At 42.3% G+C, this 17,123-nt stretch overlaps 1 protein-coding gene across 1 annotated transcript in view; it reads left to right on the forward strand.

Annotated features, from left to right (window-relative positions):
* Positions 1-13,828, forward strand: part of LOC119431339 (calcium/calmodulin-dependent protein kinase type 1-like) — a 62,863-nt gene extending 49,035 nt beyond the window's left edge. The window contains exon 10 of the mRNA XM_037698825.2: positions 106-13,828. Coding sequence (XP_037554753.1) covers positions 106-267 — 162 coding nt within the window. The 3' untranslated portion in view covers positions 268-13,828. The remainder of the gene's footprint in view (positions 1-105) is intronic.
* Positions 13,829-17,123: the final 3,295 nt, after the last annotated feature.

The raw sequence follows: 17,123 nt of genomic DNA on the forward strand, positions 1-17,123 counted from the left end.
CAACAAGTGTATGCGTGTCATTTTGTGCCTCTCTTTTAATAACCCTTTGGCAGAAGTAAGTGGCAGCACCTTGTTAGCTGATTTGCATTTTATTGCACCTTGCAGCAAGCTTACAACGCAACAGCGGTAATCCGGCAGATGCGGAAGCTCGCCATGAGCAGCACGGGGTCGTCCCAAGACGGCGGTGCCCCCGCGGATGCGTCCACGAGCGGACGGCCCCTGGCAGCGGCATCGTCCACAGCCGCGGTGCCCGCTAACTCCGAATGAGTCTCCTCCTCTCCACCGGCCACACTCTCTCTCTCTCTCATTCCAGACTGCTGTCACCGTCTCACGTTCACTCTCGTCGGCCCTTTTCCACTTCATGGTTCCACATTGTGTTATTTGCCACATTTGACTGTTTTCTTCGCATCTCATGTGTGTGCGCGTACAAGAAGTTGAGTGAATGCTGCTCTCGGTTCATACTTGTCACGCATGTATTCTTGTCACGCGGATTGTTCTTGCATTACATCGGCCTTTGCGGAACCTGACCAGTGGTGTGGAGTGTAGCCTAAAGGGGCCCTGCAATTCACTGAAGCAGCTGTTTCTTTGCATCCTCAACCCTTATACCGCTCTAGTTACTTAAAAAGAGCATCGAATTGGACTTGGTGCAGCAGGTGCTGTGCCTTGCAATACTTGTGGCGTTGACTTGGCTGTTGTTGGAACTTTTTTGACAGCGTAGCTACAAATGTGCTGCGATCTCCATTGAAGAGTAGACTCGGCAGTGGTGGCTGTCACCTCGGCTGTGCACCTGCACAAGTGACGTGTTGACAAAAGATAGCGACGAAGTGAAATGCAGGGGAAGGGCAAACGCAATGCTTTGCAGGGCCCCTTTAAGTACAGGGTGGTTCAGTATAAAAGAAACTACTAATTGATATTTAATCAACCATTACTGCACCGGTGTCTGCTCAGACCTTGTTTGCTGATACTTGCTAAATATTTCTCCTGGTGAACAATCTGTCCTGAAGAAGTATCATTTTTTAATTCTAGGGTAAAAACCGAGCGAAGAAGGCAGTCATGAACACAAACTAATGTGTGTCGCCTTTCATAATGATTCCTCGTTGTGCAGTCGCTGTCAAAAGGTTACAGACCATGAGATCTGAGAAAACACTGAATTTCCAAGTGGTTTGTGACCATAGCCAGCAAAACCATTCAACACCATGTTGGCGTACTAGTGCAGGCCAGGGAACTCCGAATATCGCGCAGCGGAAATATTCAGCTTTCTTTAGGTTCCGCAGTCCGTAAGCTTTTGACGTCGACTGTAAATAATATATGTGCACTTCACCATGGATCCCTACTGTTATTCACCTTTTCGAAGCATATTATAGTATTTTGTTTTTTGACGGCCGCCCTGAATGGTGAGATTTGCTATGACTGACTGCTGTGGTTTCAGATGACAACTCGCTTGTTGCTTAAAGGGGAATACTAGGTCAAACTAGATTGTTAGCATACATTTTCGTAATTGCAGGTAAGTAAGTCTCGCTATGATGGGAGGCCTGCTAAGTGAGAAATTACAGCAAAAGAAATCGTTCACATTTGTATGCTAATCTGACAACTGATGCCTCAAAGTCAGTGACGCGGTGTTCGGAGACACTGGAGGTCTGTTTGCTGGCCCGCAGCCTCGCTCGAATGTATCAGCAGTTGCTGCGGTGTTCAAGCACAGTTGTGGCTGGCTGTTCTTAATGATAGATTCCATGCTGACTGCACTGCAATACCAGAGCGACAGCTTTCACCGCTGCAGCCATACGAACTCCTACCTGACCTCCAATGTGGAGCTAGTGCTACGGATTAGAAATTATGGATAAAAAAATTACGGATTCCCGGTTAAAAGCACTGTGCACATAAGGTGTGGCCCTGAATGTCGTAAAATATACAATTTCTTGACAGTTGACTAGTCTGAATTACCATCATGAATAATGGTGGTGCAGGTGTGGTTTTGTATGCACATGACATTTATTTTCCCTCTATTTGGAAGTTTGTGATACTCCCCGGCAGAGAGATTTCTCTTTTGTTGGACCACTCTTCTAGAAGCAAATTGTGTCATTGTTTTTACATACAAAGAATGCAGCAAAAGAAAATAAGTGGCTAAATACTATAGCTTAGGCATGAATGATATGTATGTTGCTTGTGAATCCCTTTTTTTTTAATACTCTCGAACACGCAATTATCAGATTTCTTTGTCATCTATCTTTCACCTGTGTGCATTCACATCACCATCACAATGTTATCCGCATCTAGCCTGTGTCAATTTTTAGGGGCTGCTTGAAAGGGGCCCTGAAATGCCTTGTCAGCAGATGTAAAATATGCAGTAGTGTTAGTTGGGGTGCATCGTCCAAGGTGCATTACATGGAATGAAAAGTTGTTCAAGATGGAAAATGATGTGAGCGTATTTATTAGGGAGTCGACCGTTGCTCCTTCTATTGCCAAATGAGCCCTTCCTTACGTCTTTGTTGTCATGCCTTGCTGCTGTTTTGTTTTTAGACTGTGTATGACTCTCTCCTTGACTCAGGTGCATTCTCTGAGTCAGCATGGTTTTAACGTTTTCATGGCAACCAGTCAGTCATGGTAATTAAAGAACCTGACCAGAGCAGCGCTGTTAGGCATGTGCTGAATTGAAGAAAAAGCAAAAGCCATTACAGTTGAAAGTTGATGTAATGAACCCAAATATAACAAATTATTGGATTAGTAAAGTAAATCCGACATTTTCTTGCCAATGTTAGGTTAGCATGTAATGAATACATATTTATAATGAATATTGCATATAATGAAGGTATTTTGGTGTTGGGTGAGGATTTTTTTATAAGGGAGCCTTGACTGTACCACAGCTTGTCACCTTCAGGCGCAGTTGAAAGTCCTTCAGAATTGTCCCACCACTTTGGTCAGGCTTTTTCAATGTAACAGAGCACGCACATGCATAGAGTTTCCTACAGAAGTTCCTAGAGGGAGCTCTGGCCCTGTGATGTTTCAGCTACCATGGGAAAGCCGGCTAGTTTATGGATTTGTCTAATCTTTTTTCTTGTGTCTTCAGACATTCTTGTGGTGTTATTTATTACGCTTTTCGAAATTTCCGAGGAACCACGTTTTTCTAAATGTGTGAACACAATAAGTTTCTGCGCATGTGCACGACCATAGCGTGTTGTCTCTTATGTAAAACAATATCTGGCTGGAAACGACGAGCTTGCAAAGTCGCAAGCCGCTTGAAGCTAAGGGGATGAAGTTTAGGCAAATTTGTGCACTGCCATGCTGGCTAAAGCACCATACTTGTAGCTCTGTTAGACACTAGTGCCCGGGTTTCTCTTAGTCATTTTTGTTGCAAACTCGCTGTGGGCATGACTAGAACACCCTAAGGGACGCGAAGGCACTTGGAAATTCTGTGAACATTGGTCTGCCACAGCTTAACGCTGTAGTGCTTGTAAAATGGTCATTGAAATAACTGCAGAAGCAGCATATGAAGGTCCGATGCTTTGAAATGAAATTTATCTGTGCCAGTGAGTGTTGGAGCCTTCTTGTTCGTTTTTTTTTTTGTTTTTTTGTAAGCTTCCCTTTTATTGTTTTTATGCCATCCAGACTCTTTTCGGCTCCCGCTATCTGCGGTGATTATTGTCATTTCGCCACTTGTGTCATGTTGTGCAACCACGATGACCTGTGTTGTCACGGCCACAGATGGATGCTGTGTTGTTCATAGTTGTTGGGAAAAAAGAAGTGATATCGACACTTATTCTGCCCCTTTTTTATTCACAATTTATACTGTCTGCAGTATAAGATCATGTGACACTTGATTAAGCTTAATGGTTAAGCTCTTCGTTATAGTATCTAGTTTCAACTGTAAGAGCAAGCTGTCGTAGATGGCTTTCCAGTGGGCTGGAGTCCCTCTTTAGAAAGATTGATAGGGGCCCTGATTTTGTTGTTTGGTAGCACCGCTCATAGGCTTTGGGCAAAAGCTAAGCAAAGAAAATGAAGAACAATCAAATGGCTTACGGATGCCTATCAGCGTGTGTAGTTCCAAGTTTTCTGAGCCTTCGGCTGTGGCTCTTCCAATTGCCATCTCGTTTCCATCTAAAACTCTTAATAGCATGACATTTCATATTCAAAGCAAACAAAATAAGCTCACCACGGAATATAGTCGCAGTTGCATCATCACATTAGTTGCTGTAAATTGGTACAGCACTTACCCTTTAAGGGAAACATTGTCATTCACCTGACAGTACCACGTAGCTACAAAGGAAATCAATCCGAAAGGATTTTCTTTAAAACCCACATTGAATTTCCATTGTAGCCACGTGCTGCTGTTGGGTAAATGACAGTTTCTTTCCTTTCATGAAATCTCCACCAACATGCAGATTTCTGCAGAACTGAGTTGGTGTATTCACTTTCTCTGCTCTTCGAGTTGTCGGTAGATTTGGCCTCGCTCTACTATCTGCTAGCTTCCCGGTTAGCTCAAATGGTAGAGCAACTGCCCAGGAAAGGCATTGGTCCTTGATTCGATTCCGGGATCAGGATGAATTTTTCTTCTACTGCAAAGTCTTTTTTCTGAGAAATCCCTATGGGTTTCCTTTATAGCTTCATGCTACTGTTGGGCAGGTGACAAATCTTTCCATCCATGAAACTTTCTCGTCCTCGTGGAATTCCGCAGAACTAATTTGCCATGTTCGGTACTTTATCTGTAATCCATGACTGTCCATTATGTGCGATAGGGTTTCCAACACCCCTTCTCCCCCGATTCCCCCACCTCAACAAAGGCAGGTTGATGCACAACTTGCGTTTCTCCAATGGAGAAACATGCCTTTTCTTCCTCATCGAGTTTATTTTTAAATTATGCATCAGCCATCCACTTCTCTTTGGTGCAGTTACAGCCTCTCTTGTTGGTGCGAGAATGTTCCCTTGCCGAAGTGAGTGATTGCCAACATCTTCATCATAGCCTCGTCATATTGACACCTGTCTCAACTTTTTTTTTTTCCTCTTCTGAGTGGAGAGGTGGCCGTCGTTTCTCTCGGACAAATAGGGAGTCTAGCTTGGCAACAATGTGATATGTGCCAAACAGGAAGCGCGTGCGGTGTGGAACACGTGTTCTCACAGCCGTGTTCCTTGGACGGACAGACGAACGGAGTCGACAGAGGGCTTGGATGCCAGCCTTTGCAGGTTTCTAAGAAAACGTTGAGAAGGAAGAAGAGGAGCTTTTCGTCCCACGCTCGCGGTTTTCTTACGCACATTTGCGCGCCATTCTGCATTTCTTCTTTTTCCTTTTTCCATTGTATATTCTGATTACGCTTCACTTGCATCTCTAGCACACTCTGCAAAGCATGTTCCGATGATTTCACCTTTGTGTGTGTCACTGATGATGTCCCGTTGCTTCTTCACGTGTTTCTTGCACGCGTGTAAAGAACACTCTCCAAAAACTGGTGTGGGCTTCAGGAGGAGGGTTCACTTGTTTTCCCTCGCATGTGTTTCAGCAATGTTTTACTGAAGTGGGTGGGACTCTGCGAGCTTGGCTCATTAGAGCCCTCATCAGAAATTTGGTGTTGGAGTGTCTGATAGCTAAACACGAAAAAAAAAAAAAAACATGGAAAGGTCAGCTTTGGAATTGCCTTTTTTTCTTTCTTTTGCTTGAAGTGTGCTTTCATTTCCCGAGCCGCTTCGTTGCGGCTAAGCTTTCTTAGCTGCTTCTCGTTCAAAAAGTATTCTTGTCTAGGCATCCTGGACGGCTCTTTTGTTCTGGTGGCAGGCTTTTTTCTGTCTTAAGTGTTGCCACCCATTGGGTATCGGGTAGCCCACAAGCCCTTCGTTGTTCCACGATGCCGCAGGTATTTGTAGCGGCGGAGCAAGACAAGAAACTGTCGATCACAAAACCTCGGGGAGCGCTCGCGTACGCCCTGGCAAAACGCAAGCGGCATGCCGACCTTTTTATGCAGCCCATTCTTGTCGTCAAAACACCTGACACCACGCAGAGATGTGTGAATGACCCTAGCGAACACTTTGAGGGTGCCAACACTGCCGATGCAGAAAAAAGAAAGAGACAGGTTGCATCCTTTGACATTAAATTCCCTGTAAGCTGTTTGCTGTCTGGATACAATATCTGGCTTCCAAGTCAAGCAGACTTCAAGTTGTGCTATAAACTCCGAACAATGCAGCAACTCTATACATGGCCCCTACATGGCCTTTGTTGGATGTGTCAGCACTGATTTTACATTCTACGTTGAACTTACAGATGTTTTCAACAAAGTGAGTCAGGCATAACTGCTGCTCGAACAAGCTCAGTATTTCAGTAACTAGCAATACAGAAGTTCTTCTAAACAGTACTACATAGCGTTAGGGGTGTCGAGGAGGATGTCCTAAAATAAAATCATTTGAGTGGAGGGGGGAGTGGGGTTCTGAGAAGTAAATGGACAAATTGAATGCATGAATAATTGGGTAGACAAGTGATGCTTGTCATGTATTGAGAAAGGAGTTTCATAGTTATGACTCAGTTGAATTGTGCAGCGTAAGAACTGTCCTGTGATCATTTCAACTCTGAGAAAAAGTAATGGAGGGTAGGCTAACAAGGAACACATAAAAAAAAAACACATTGAGAAATCTTTTGGCATGAGTTGAGATATTAAGTACACCAGAGAGAAGATTATCATCAAAAATCTAAAGAAAAAAAGCTGAAAGTTTGTAAAAGAAATTGCATATGTTTTGTACAAAAAAATTTCTCATTTCCAGTTTTGAAAATGGTGAATGAGGTGTTTTTAATGGTCATAGGTACCTTATTCCAAAGCCCTATTGGTGAGGACAACAAACAGTTGTTGAAAATGTGAAAAATTCTTGCCAGTAATGAATGGAATTGGCCCTCAGACCCTTGTTTTTCCTATTTCTTTTTTCGCATTTGAAGGGTGTTATTTTGATATGCAATTAATAGGAATTTTCTTTATGCTCATAAAGGCAACCAGAAGCTCGTAGAAGATTCATAGCTTGCGAGCATTCCGAAAGCTTACTTTAATAAAAGCGAATAAACGGTGACCAAAGTAACGACCAATTGCTTAGTTACCTTACGTAACTAATTGCTTAGTTATTTTTTGTAACTAAACAGGTTTCCCGTCCTGCAGGCAGATAAAAGCTTTCCACCAGCTGCAAGGTGCTTGATCATTGCGGTATAGTATTATAATAACAGATAACGCCTTACAAGTAATAAGCATAGTTATGGTGGGTTGGGAAATTATAGCCTGTGTCGGCACCGTCAAAGTGTTGGCTCACTTCCCTCGAAGTATAATGTATTCTACCAAGCGTACAAACTACTGCCACTATGCACTATTTCAGTAAGTTTAGGTGCATTTCATCTGAATTGAACACAAAACAGGATTATCCTGAATGTAGATCTCCTTGCTTCCTACCGATTATTTGTACGCCTGTGTGCTACAAAGTATGTTTCAGTTCTTACCGTAAATTCACTGCATTACCTGGGTCAATTCAAATTGGTGAGAAATGGTTAGCATCGTGTTTCCTTCATTCTTACGTGTATTTGTGTGTTCGTGAGTGCTTGCTTTCAGAATAATAATAAATAAATAAATAAATAAAAAGTGGCATGTACTGCTTTGCAGAGAATTGTACAGCAAATACCCAGCAGGTGAGGCGTACGACAACTCCTTCCCTTCTTTCCCACATTGTACCATACGTCTGTGCGATGATGTAAATAACTTTCTTTCTGTTTCTCCTTATTTTGTACATGTTCAATACTACGCTTTGATAGGCGCTTTGAAGTTACATTTGATAGGACCCATTAGCTTGTTGCATAAAACCTCGCATCTGTTAATTTTTTTCTCTCTCAACCATTTTTTTTTTTTTTGCAGCACTGCATAATAATTAACTAGATGGCAGAGACAGCTGTTGCGTGTTTTTTAATTTTGTGCGCTACTGTACGCACAATATTAATAGCTGGCCCTTGCTTAGCATTGCCCCTTGGCTAAAGAAATCCCATAGCAAAGCAATAAGTGTGCACCGTGTAATTGACATAGGCTTTGCGTGTTACATATGCTTTTGATGTTGTAGCTGAACCCCCCAAAATGAGAAAAAGTATGATGTGTATGATGCAGATTATGATGCAGCGTACAATGGATACATGCTGTACATAAAATGGTATTAACGCTTGTCCTGCTCAAACATGATGACACGCCCAGTTTTTGCTTGGACATTATTTCTTGCTGAAGCTCTCATTCTCTATTTTTTTTCACAGAAATTTTCTCAAGGCGCAATGTTCTACCATTTTCTCTCGTAGACCTTGATTTTATATGCTAGCATGCCAGTTGCTTGAATATGAAAAGGGAGCACTTGATCCATACTTAAGTAATGATTAGTGTCTCGCACGAGTTTTTACTCCTCAACTGCTGAGGAGCTAGCTATCTTGTTTGAAGACCCTTGCCCTACGCGTTTCTTTCTTGGTTTCAACAAGGACCTATGATCAAGTGCTCCCCATTTCATATTCGTCTCTGCTGCACACCGAGAAAATATTTCCAATGTGCTCCTCATCGAACCCGTGCTTTGCTGGTAACATTTCATTTGCAAAATTAGCTGAATGCCTCGTTCAGTTTTGCAATGTGTATGTAAGCTGTGCAAATATCACATTTAAATTTGGTCACAAAGCATATCCTACATTGAGGATCTAACTTGCCTTAAGGTGTTCATATTTTTATTTAAGGTTGCATTTTCTTGTTGCGAGGGTGACGCACTGCACCCGCGAGGCACATGTGTTTTGATTCACTAGTCATGGGTTTACAGTGTGTACGACGCTCTGTAGGACAAGTAGCACTGTCCTTATGGAATCCCCTTAGTTCTTTTTTTTTTCTTTTTTTGTTTGCTGGACAAGAAAAGTGTACGTGAGAGGTGTGCAACTTGGTGTCGAGAAACTTGAACAACCTTTTAGCCACCCTTCCTTGAGCCCTCTCTCCCATAAGCCTCATTACTGTTATCATTCCGGTGTAGTTCTCACACGTCCCTTAAGAAAACTGGGGCTCATATGGGAGCATGACTTGTTGTTTGCCAACGTGTTTCACGCACGATTTAATGTGCCGGGGGAGTGTCGGCCACATGTATCTACAGTCTTGTTCATTGTTGAAGGGAACATCATCCAGTGGGCCAACCACCTCTCTAGGCTTATGTAGCTCCAGGTTGGCAGATGCACTGACATGCTTCACGCGTGTTTAAGAAGCAATGGGTGTCATCTGCTGTAAGTCGTCTGGTGCATATGAGGGATCATTTGCACTTACCACAGAGGGGCATTCGCATGTGCCCTTCAGCAGTGAACCTCACTGCATGGTTTCTTTGAAGTACTGCCATACTATAAAGGGGCCCTATGACTGGTTAACTAAATTGCTAATTACCTCGCATATGCAAATGCACTGCCTCATGAAGACTCCCTTTCTCAACAAAGGGAGTCTTGACAGAGGTGCTTTGCAGGAATAACATCACTGGAAACCTAAGCCTAACCTGCCCACTGTGATTGCCCAGTGAATATGGTTTTGCCGAACTTGCTGAGCTTAGGGTCGAGGGCTCGATCTCGGCCACGGTGGCTGCATTTCGATAGGAGCGGAATGCAAAAACGCTTGTGGATTGTGCATTGGGTGCACATTAAAAAACCCCAGGTGGCCAAAATTTACCCGGAGCCTCCCACTTCGACATGCCTCATAATCTGATTGTGGTTTAGGCAATTAAAACGCCAGAGTTAAATTAATTTAAAATAAATTTGCCCTCTTCAGTACCCAAAAGCATTTCCTTGAAGGTGTTTCGTTGCTTTCTGTAGTTCTGCGAGTGTGCTGTTTGCATTCAAGGCTCTCCACCAACAAGTGCTGTCTTGTGCATTCATTGCTTCTTGTCATTCGTGGTATGGTGGAAGGTGTTTTTGGTGCAGGAAGCACTCCGCTCAGTAGTTCAAACAAAACAGCTTCGCAGGGAGATGAAGACTTGTGATCGAGCGGTCGAACAGGTGATTTATCAGATAGCCAGAGACGACGTTTCGCCAAGGCGACTTGACTTTGTTGGGGCAACAACTGCTTCGTACCATGAGGAATTGTTGCACTGATGTAGGGGGCAAGTTCCTTTGTTGAAACATCGGATTCAGCTACCTGAGACATCCCCTGTTCGACCACTGATGATCAACTTCACTCAATCAGAGGTCGTTAGACTGCACTTTCTCTCCTGTTCTTTTTTATTCTACATATCAGATTTTTGGCATGCATGCAGCCTATTATGCGTGTCTGGTTTGACTTCTCCACTGCTCCCATTTTTTATTCCTGTTGAACAGGTATTTGTTTCCCGCACTTCATTGCACACTGTGGCATCAATCATTCAAAACATCTAGAAAACATGGTCCCTAGTGGTTATTATAGTGCCCCATGATGCCCCTGTGCAGTTCTGACTAGCGTGCCAGCCTATCCTGTTTCATAAGGGGATGGCTTTGCTACGATAAAGCACTTCAACAGTAGAATCACATTAATATGTCTTTCGAGGAGCTGCACAGAATGGCTGTAACAGATGTTAAAATCTAATTACTGAGAAAGCCAGCAGCCGAAGGACTGGGACTCGGCAGCAGGGACCAGGAAAGCTAATGCAGCAACCAGGAAAATGCAGCAATGTGGAAAACGGTTCCACCATATGAGTACACATTAACCCCTCTCTGATCACATGTCACAGCTCATAACCTTGTCAGCATGGTGGGGGCAACTTGAAAAACTACATAGGATATGCATACAAGACATGTTCACTGGGTGATGGAGACCAAGTGATTAACTGTAGTGGAACAAAGTAACCCTCAGGCTGAAGCTATTGTTTCTAAAAAGACACTTGCCTTTGTCAGGTCATAAAGAAAAGGGGTGTTATGGGGCGCCCTCTGGCTAAGTGTAGTGTAAACATGCATCGGTACTCGTGTGCAGCATGTTAACAATAACTGATGCCATTCATAGTCTAGCAACAATATCATGCGTGGTTGCCTCAGATTGTGCCATGCTCGCTACCAGGTACGTAAAAGCCAGAATGGGAATTGTTCAGTAAGGGGAATTGTCTTCATCAGGGACTGATGCAAATAGGTTCCCTTGTTGAAATGCTGGCTACAGCTTGAGGATTTCCCTGTTTGGCTGCTGTTGATAGCTGTGTGAAACATTGTCTGTTGTGGCCACGTGGCCTTGTGGCCACGTACTTCTGCTTCATGCAGTGATCTTATGTCTGGTGCAGTTTATTATGTTGAAAAGACCGTTGCAGGGCCCCTTTAATTATGGCACGAAGTGGCGTGCCTCAACGGTGCACCGTTATAGCAGATGTTTCTATTCAGAGATGTACCTTTGTAATGCAGTGTTAAGAGCAGGCACTTTGCCATTTGTTTCTACACGGTGCTGATAACACTTGATGTGGGCATGCACTGTGTCCCGAATATGTTGCATAGTCAGAAAAAAACAACTGCAGTATGTTTTGGGGGATGAAAGAAAGTCTTTTTTTTTATCTTATGTAATGAGTTGCTCTCCAGTGTTTTCTTTTAAAATATTGACGAGCTGGTATATAAAATATTCTTGTGTTCACGTGATGGCTGGGGCTCATCTGAGTGCCTCATTAATCTCCACATTTTTCAGCACATCACACTAAGTGTAGCCATTACTCTCAGTTCACTCTTGCTGCTCTGTATTTTAAGCTCTTGCAGCACTTTATGAGTAATAATGAGTGGATTGAAATATCGTGTATCAGTCCTTGCTGTTGTTGTGTGCTGATGCGCAGAAATGTCACAACTCGCCCGTGTGCACTAAAGATTGTACATAACTTTGTGCTGTGAGAGCGCATGCCAGACTGCTAAATCTTGTCAAGATGTCCTTGTTGGTCATTCATGGCATACTTTTACACTGCAGAAGACAAAACATATGAGAAGAAAAGACAACACGACTGCTGATATTGAGAAAAACAAAAACTAATTGAAAGTGTTCTGAAACCTCCGTTAGCATTTCAAGTCCACACCTTGTTTAGTCTTTAATTGAAAATTTGTTCAATACATGTGCTTGTGTTTCTAGGTGTCTTTCTGGTTCATGTTTTCTGCACTGTAAAAGTGCATTATAATCCACGGATTAATAAGAATGCCTGGATGCCGACCACATCGAATGCTTTCTATAATGTTCTGCCCAAGTTCTTAGTTTTTGACTCCAGAAAATGTTTTTGAAAGGTATGCTTCTACTGTATGAATTGTGCCAGCCAGTGTGAGCTTTCTGCAAGGCAGGGTATCCGCAGAGTTTTACCACAGTGCTAAACTTGCCAGCATATCAAAACGCAATGTCACTATGCGTGTTAGTATTTCATACCTCAGATCTTCTTGTTGATCCATGCGGGCTTAAAACAAAGTAAAAAAAAAATTAATAAGCACAGCCTATAAACCAATGCATAAAAAGCTTTCTGGGCGGGGTAGAGCAGAGGAGCCTATTTTAGGATTTGAAGATGAAGTCTCACATGCCAATGGTTGAAAGCTCACCTACATTGATCATTCAGGAAAATGTGATGTACTTAATGCTAAACAATGTTTTTGAACAATTAGATCATAAATGAGGTTCCAGGATTCCCGTGCAGCATTGCATAAAATAGGTCAAGATAGGGGACAAGCTTTAGTACAGAAATTGTGGGAGGAATGGCAATGAAAAGACATAATTTGCAATTTCTAGCTTTTTATCCTTCTGTTAGTAAAACATGTATTCTGGTTTGATGTCATTTCAACCTAACACAATATGATCACATGGTGTCTACCAAATGCTCTGTGACCATGTTTGTTTGGTTATGCCAGAGTAAAGGTAGGGACTTTGTATATACAAAGTTTCTTTAAAGCATTTCCTCTCTTCTCACATAATTTTTTGCTCTAATGTGATTTATATTTTTTGCTATTTTATTATTCTAAAAGTTCCTCACTAAATATTTTGTTGTCTTGCAGAATATTTCCTTTTTTTTTAGCTTAAGAGTCACCTACTTAGTTTCATTGGCAAGTCGATTGGTATCCTTTAGACTTGCATCACAGATATAAATCGGTGGAGTACATTGTGTTCTACTTGTCAAATTAATGTGCGAGAGCGAGGGCATGCTATTGATGGACATTGGAAACAACTGCACCCGTCGTAAAAGATTCCCCCCTTGGTGCTAATGTAAACACTTCTTTGCGTTCTGACACTGTCAAGCTGTTAAGATTGTATTGTGTGTCGAGGTGTACCAGGAAGCGTTGGTTGGAATTGGGAGCATGCAATGTTCCAGGTTCGAGGGTGCTAACGACTGGATGGTATTACGACATTGTCACTGAGAATCCACAATGCTTTGTGTCATTTGCCAAGTTTCTGTCTCGTCAGACGTAATTTTAAACAAAAGATATGTGTAGTAGCACAAGAAAAAAGAAAAAAACAAATTCTCTACTCTCCCCCGCCGGCCACATTCTGAACTGTACGTCTGCGTCCCAAAGTGAAATCCTGGTATTAGTGACATGTGCACAGGCTTGTCACATACTACCAATAGTATATATAAATATATACAAATATGTGTATCTATATATATATAAATATATTGTGTATACTCCCAAGCCTACATGCAAACAGGACATGTAGCTGTGTGAGCCCTGTCTGCAACGGTTTCCGGTTGACCTTCAAGTAGTGAACAATGAATGACTAGTCATTGCCTGTTCCAAACTGTAGCTATAACATCTCTGTTTCTTAACACAGATATATGCTGTCCTCTCTTTCCTCCCCCCCTCCCCTTTCCCTTCTTTCTTTACTCTGCTGTAGCCTCTTTAAGCGAATAAATTTAAATTTTGCCATTTTTACATGCTGTCATTGGAACGATGAATGGACAATTTGCAGTGTTTTTTGGGGGGCTACCACTCATGTGAGAGAGAGGTGCTGTCTTTAATCAAAGCTGGAGGTGCTTGCCTGGATGACAGCCTGGCATGCTACTGAGGTGAGGCAGAACACTAGACACTACAGACAAGAGACTTGGGACTCCATCCTGCATAAGTGTCATCCCTCGTTTGTGTTTATTGTTCTTGTGTACCTAACAGTTGCAGCGTGGAGGAATCAGTAACTTACCTTTTGGATAAGTCCTTATACAAGTAGGTTACTGTAGTGCACTTATTTGGTACTCTATAGAAATTGATTATCGAATTTTTTTTTTGCTAATAAATAGAGAATTTAATGCTTGGTGCTTCCGAATGATTCGTTTTAAATACTAACGTTCTTCAAGAACTGGCATTTCTCATTTTTATTTTCTGAGATAATACCATGTAGTCCGTTATTGCAAAAATAATTATGCTTCTGTGCTGTACTAAAACTTGCTGCATAATTTGTAGCCTTTGCCATTCTGTGTGAAAGCGAAACTAAAGTTTTTGTTCCACGTTTTTATAAGCGCTATTTCCTACTTCAGTGGTACGTCAATTTACTGTTAATTTTTTCTTCACATTGTATTTCTGATATACATAACGCACAATGTTCTGATATAAATGATCTAAATTCTCACGGGCACTGCAACAAAATAGCCTGATGCGTCCCTTAGCATTTATTGTGCCGAGTAACGACGCTCGAGGACCAGTGCCTTGCTTTTTTCATTATGCATTTCGATCAGCTTCGCAATAAAGTAAATTCACTTTTCCGTTACTAGCAGCCTGGTGGTGCAGCTTTAGATGCAGAAGTGGCCGGACCAATGGTAAGCGTGCCACAGAGGCAAGGCAAGTGAAGGCACGATCATGTGGACATAGAAATCTCGGCTGTAGTATCTCAATTCTAGGCAGTATGACGAAATAGAAGACAGGAAAGAATTTCGCAACGAATGTCAACACTAATGCGATTAACATTAAAGCCATTGTATTGCCACCGCCAAAAACGCGTCGTGAATGATGCGTGTACGCAAACGGGCTCCACGCGCCTCTCCCTGAACACGCTGCGCCACCTAGAGGCGCTGCCGCGAAGTCCGCGTGTGGCGCCTGTGTGAATTTTTTCAAATATGGCCTGAATATATATGGAGCTGGCTTGATTCCACCCAGCACTAGAAAAAATTTGAAGAATTTTTTTTTTTGTCGTCTTTGAATAGCAGAACATACGCAAGTTGGCATCGAATAGATTCGTAGAAGAGCGGCACACACCCAGTGTCGCGCAGCTCCTAACCCGGCCAAGTTGGTCTGGACGTTGGGTTTCGAACTCGGTCCCCTCGGCACAGCAGCACGGTGCTCTGTCCATTAGGTCTTGGAATACTGTTGACCAAAATAGAGGGGAACGGTTAGGTAGATAGATAGACAGATTATATAGATAGATAGACAGACATACATAGACACAGACAACGTGCCAGAATGTGCATGAAGTATCCTAACAATGCTAATCACATAAAAAGCTCAAGAAGGCACTGCAACAAGTTTGAATCATTTTATCCCTTCCACATTCTGCTTTTTTGTGTGTATTGAAAAACCTCAATCTTCTTTGTTCTTCTGAAAATCTAAATTTGTTCCTTCTGCTGCACCATCATAAACAAGTTTCACTCAATTAAGATTTTCTCTTGAAATTTGCAGGCTCATTTAAATTGTTGGATATCACGGCATGCAATGACCTCGGATCATTGAAGTCCACTATGTATTTTCCTGAAACTATCTCAAGACATAGTCTTGTAAAAAGCCAAATTTTTTGTGCATGTTTGGTCTTTCAAGGGTAATTGCTTTCACACTTGCAAGATATAGGCATTATGGGATATAGGAATGTGTAAAGTAGGACATGTTAACGCAGAAGGCAAATTTAACACTTTTTGAGAGATATTCATTTAAAAATTACAAAATATGTTTTCGCAGCGTTAAGCATGTACATTGAAATGTACATGCTAATGTATGGTTAACATTAAAATTGTCTTTCAGGCAAGGAACACTCGCCATAAAAATTTTATTTCTTAAAGTGCAAGCAGCATTAATGCGTAAGCATTCTTAGACGAGTATCTCAGCAAAATCTGTCACGCAAAAAGTGCAATGCCTTGTATCTGCACACAAATGTGTAATTTATGAAGTTAAGGCATTTAATAGTTATAATAGTGTAAATTTAGATTATTGGTAGCTTTATAAGTGATAAGGAATAATTGAAACCAAAAAAAATTATCAGAAAGAATACCCATAGGGGTACATAGGGCTCCATGGAAAATGCATGGGGAAGCCTATAGTAGGGGTGGGCCAACTTTAAAATTGGGAAACCCCAGAAAGAAGAAGGGGCCAACTTGAAATTTGGGTGTTGGCCCACTTAAAATTTAGGGTGGGTCAACGTGAAATTTAGGCCTGGTCCAGCTTGATTTAGGGGTGGGTGGGCTGAAATTTTCGGGTGGTCCAACTGATATTCAGGGGCGGGCCAACTTAAAGGTGGTATGCTTATCCATAGTTGACAAATCCAGGGGAGTTCCTGCATACTTTTTGTCTGTAGGGTAACATCAGAGCTTAATATAGGGTGCCCCAGTTGTCAGCCAAGCTGTTCAAAGAAAATAAAAATTAAAAGCACGGTGCTAGATAAAACTTCAAGACCTGTGGTTTTTGGTCGTAAGACCTCTGCCGACCGAACAGCGTAGGTTTTATAACTGTATCTTGCCCCAGGTTGTTTTTTAAATCGTTTTCGTTTTGTTGAACATCTTGGCTAACGTTAGCTGGGACACACGGTATATGTGGGTGTACTACGCTTATAATAGCTAATCCGTGATGCAGTAACCCATAAAACGGTGATGACCAATCTCTACTTTTGCTGCTCACCAACTCGGTAGAATATATTCGCAATTCTTTAGCTTGGAATCGCCCCCCGTGGTAGCTTCAGGGCTATGGTGTTGGGCTGCTAAGCACGAGCTCGCGGGATCAAATCCCGGCCACAGCGGCCGCATTTCCATGGGGAATAAATGCAAAACCACCTGTGTTCTGAGATTTAGGTGCATGTTAAAGAAACCCAGGTGGTCAAAATTAATCCGGAATCACCCACTACGGCGTGCCTCATAATCAGGTCGAAGTTTTGGCACACAAAACCCCATAATGTTTTTTTTTTTCTCTCACTTGGAAACAGCGCCCTGTAAAGACGATTCAAAGCGAAATCAGAGATGCTATTCTTAGCGCACGTCGA

Source organism: Dermacentor silvarum, chromosome 10 (assembly GCF_013339745.2).
Source record: "Dermacentor silvarum isolate Dsil-2018 chromosome 10, BIME_Dsil_1.4, whole genome shotgun sequence".
In the NCBI taxonomy this organism is placed as follows: domain Eukaryota; kingdom Metazoa; phylum Arthropoda; class Arachnida; order Ixodida; family Ixodidae; genus Dermacentor; species Dermacentor silvarum.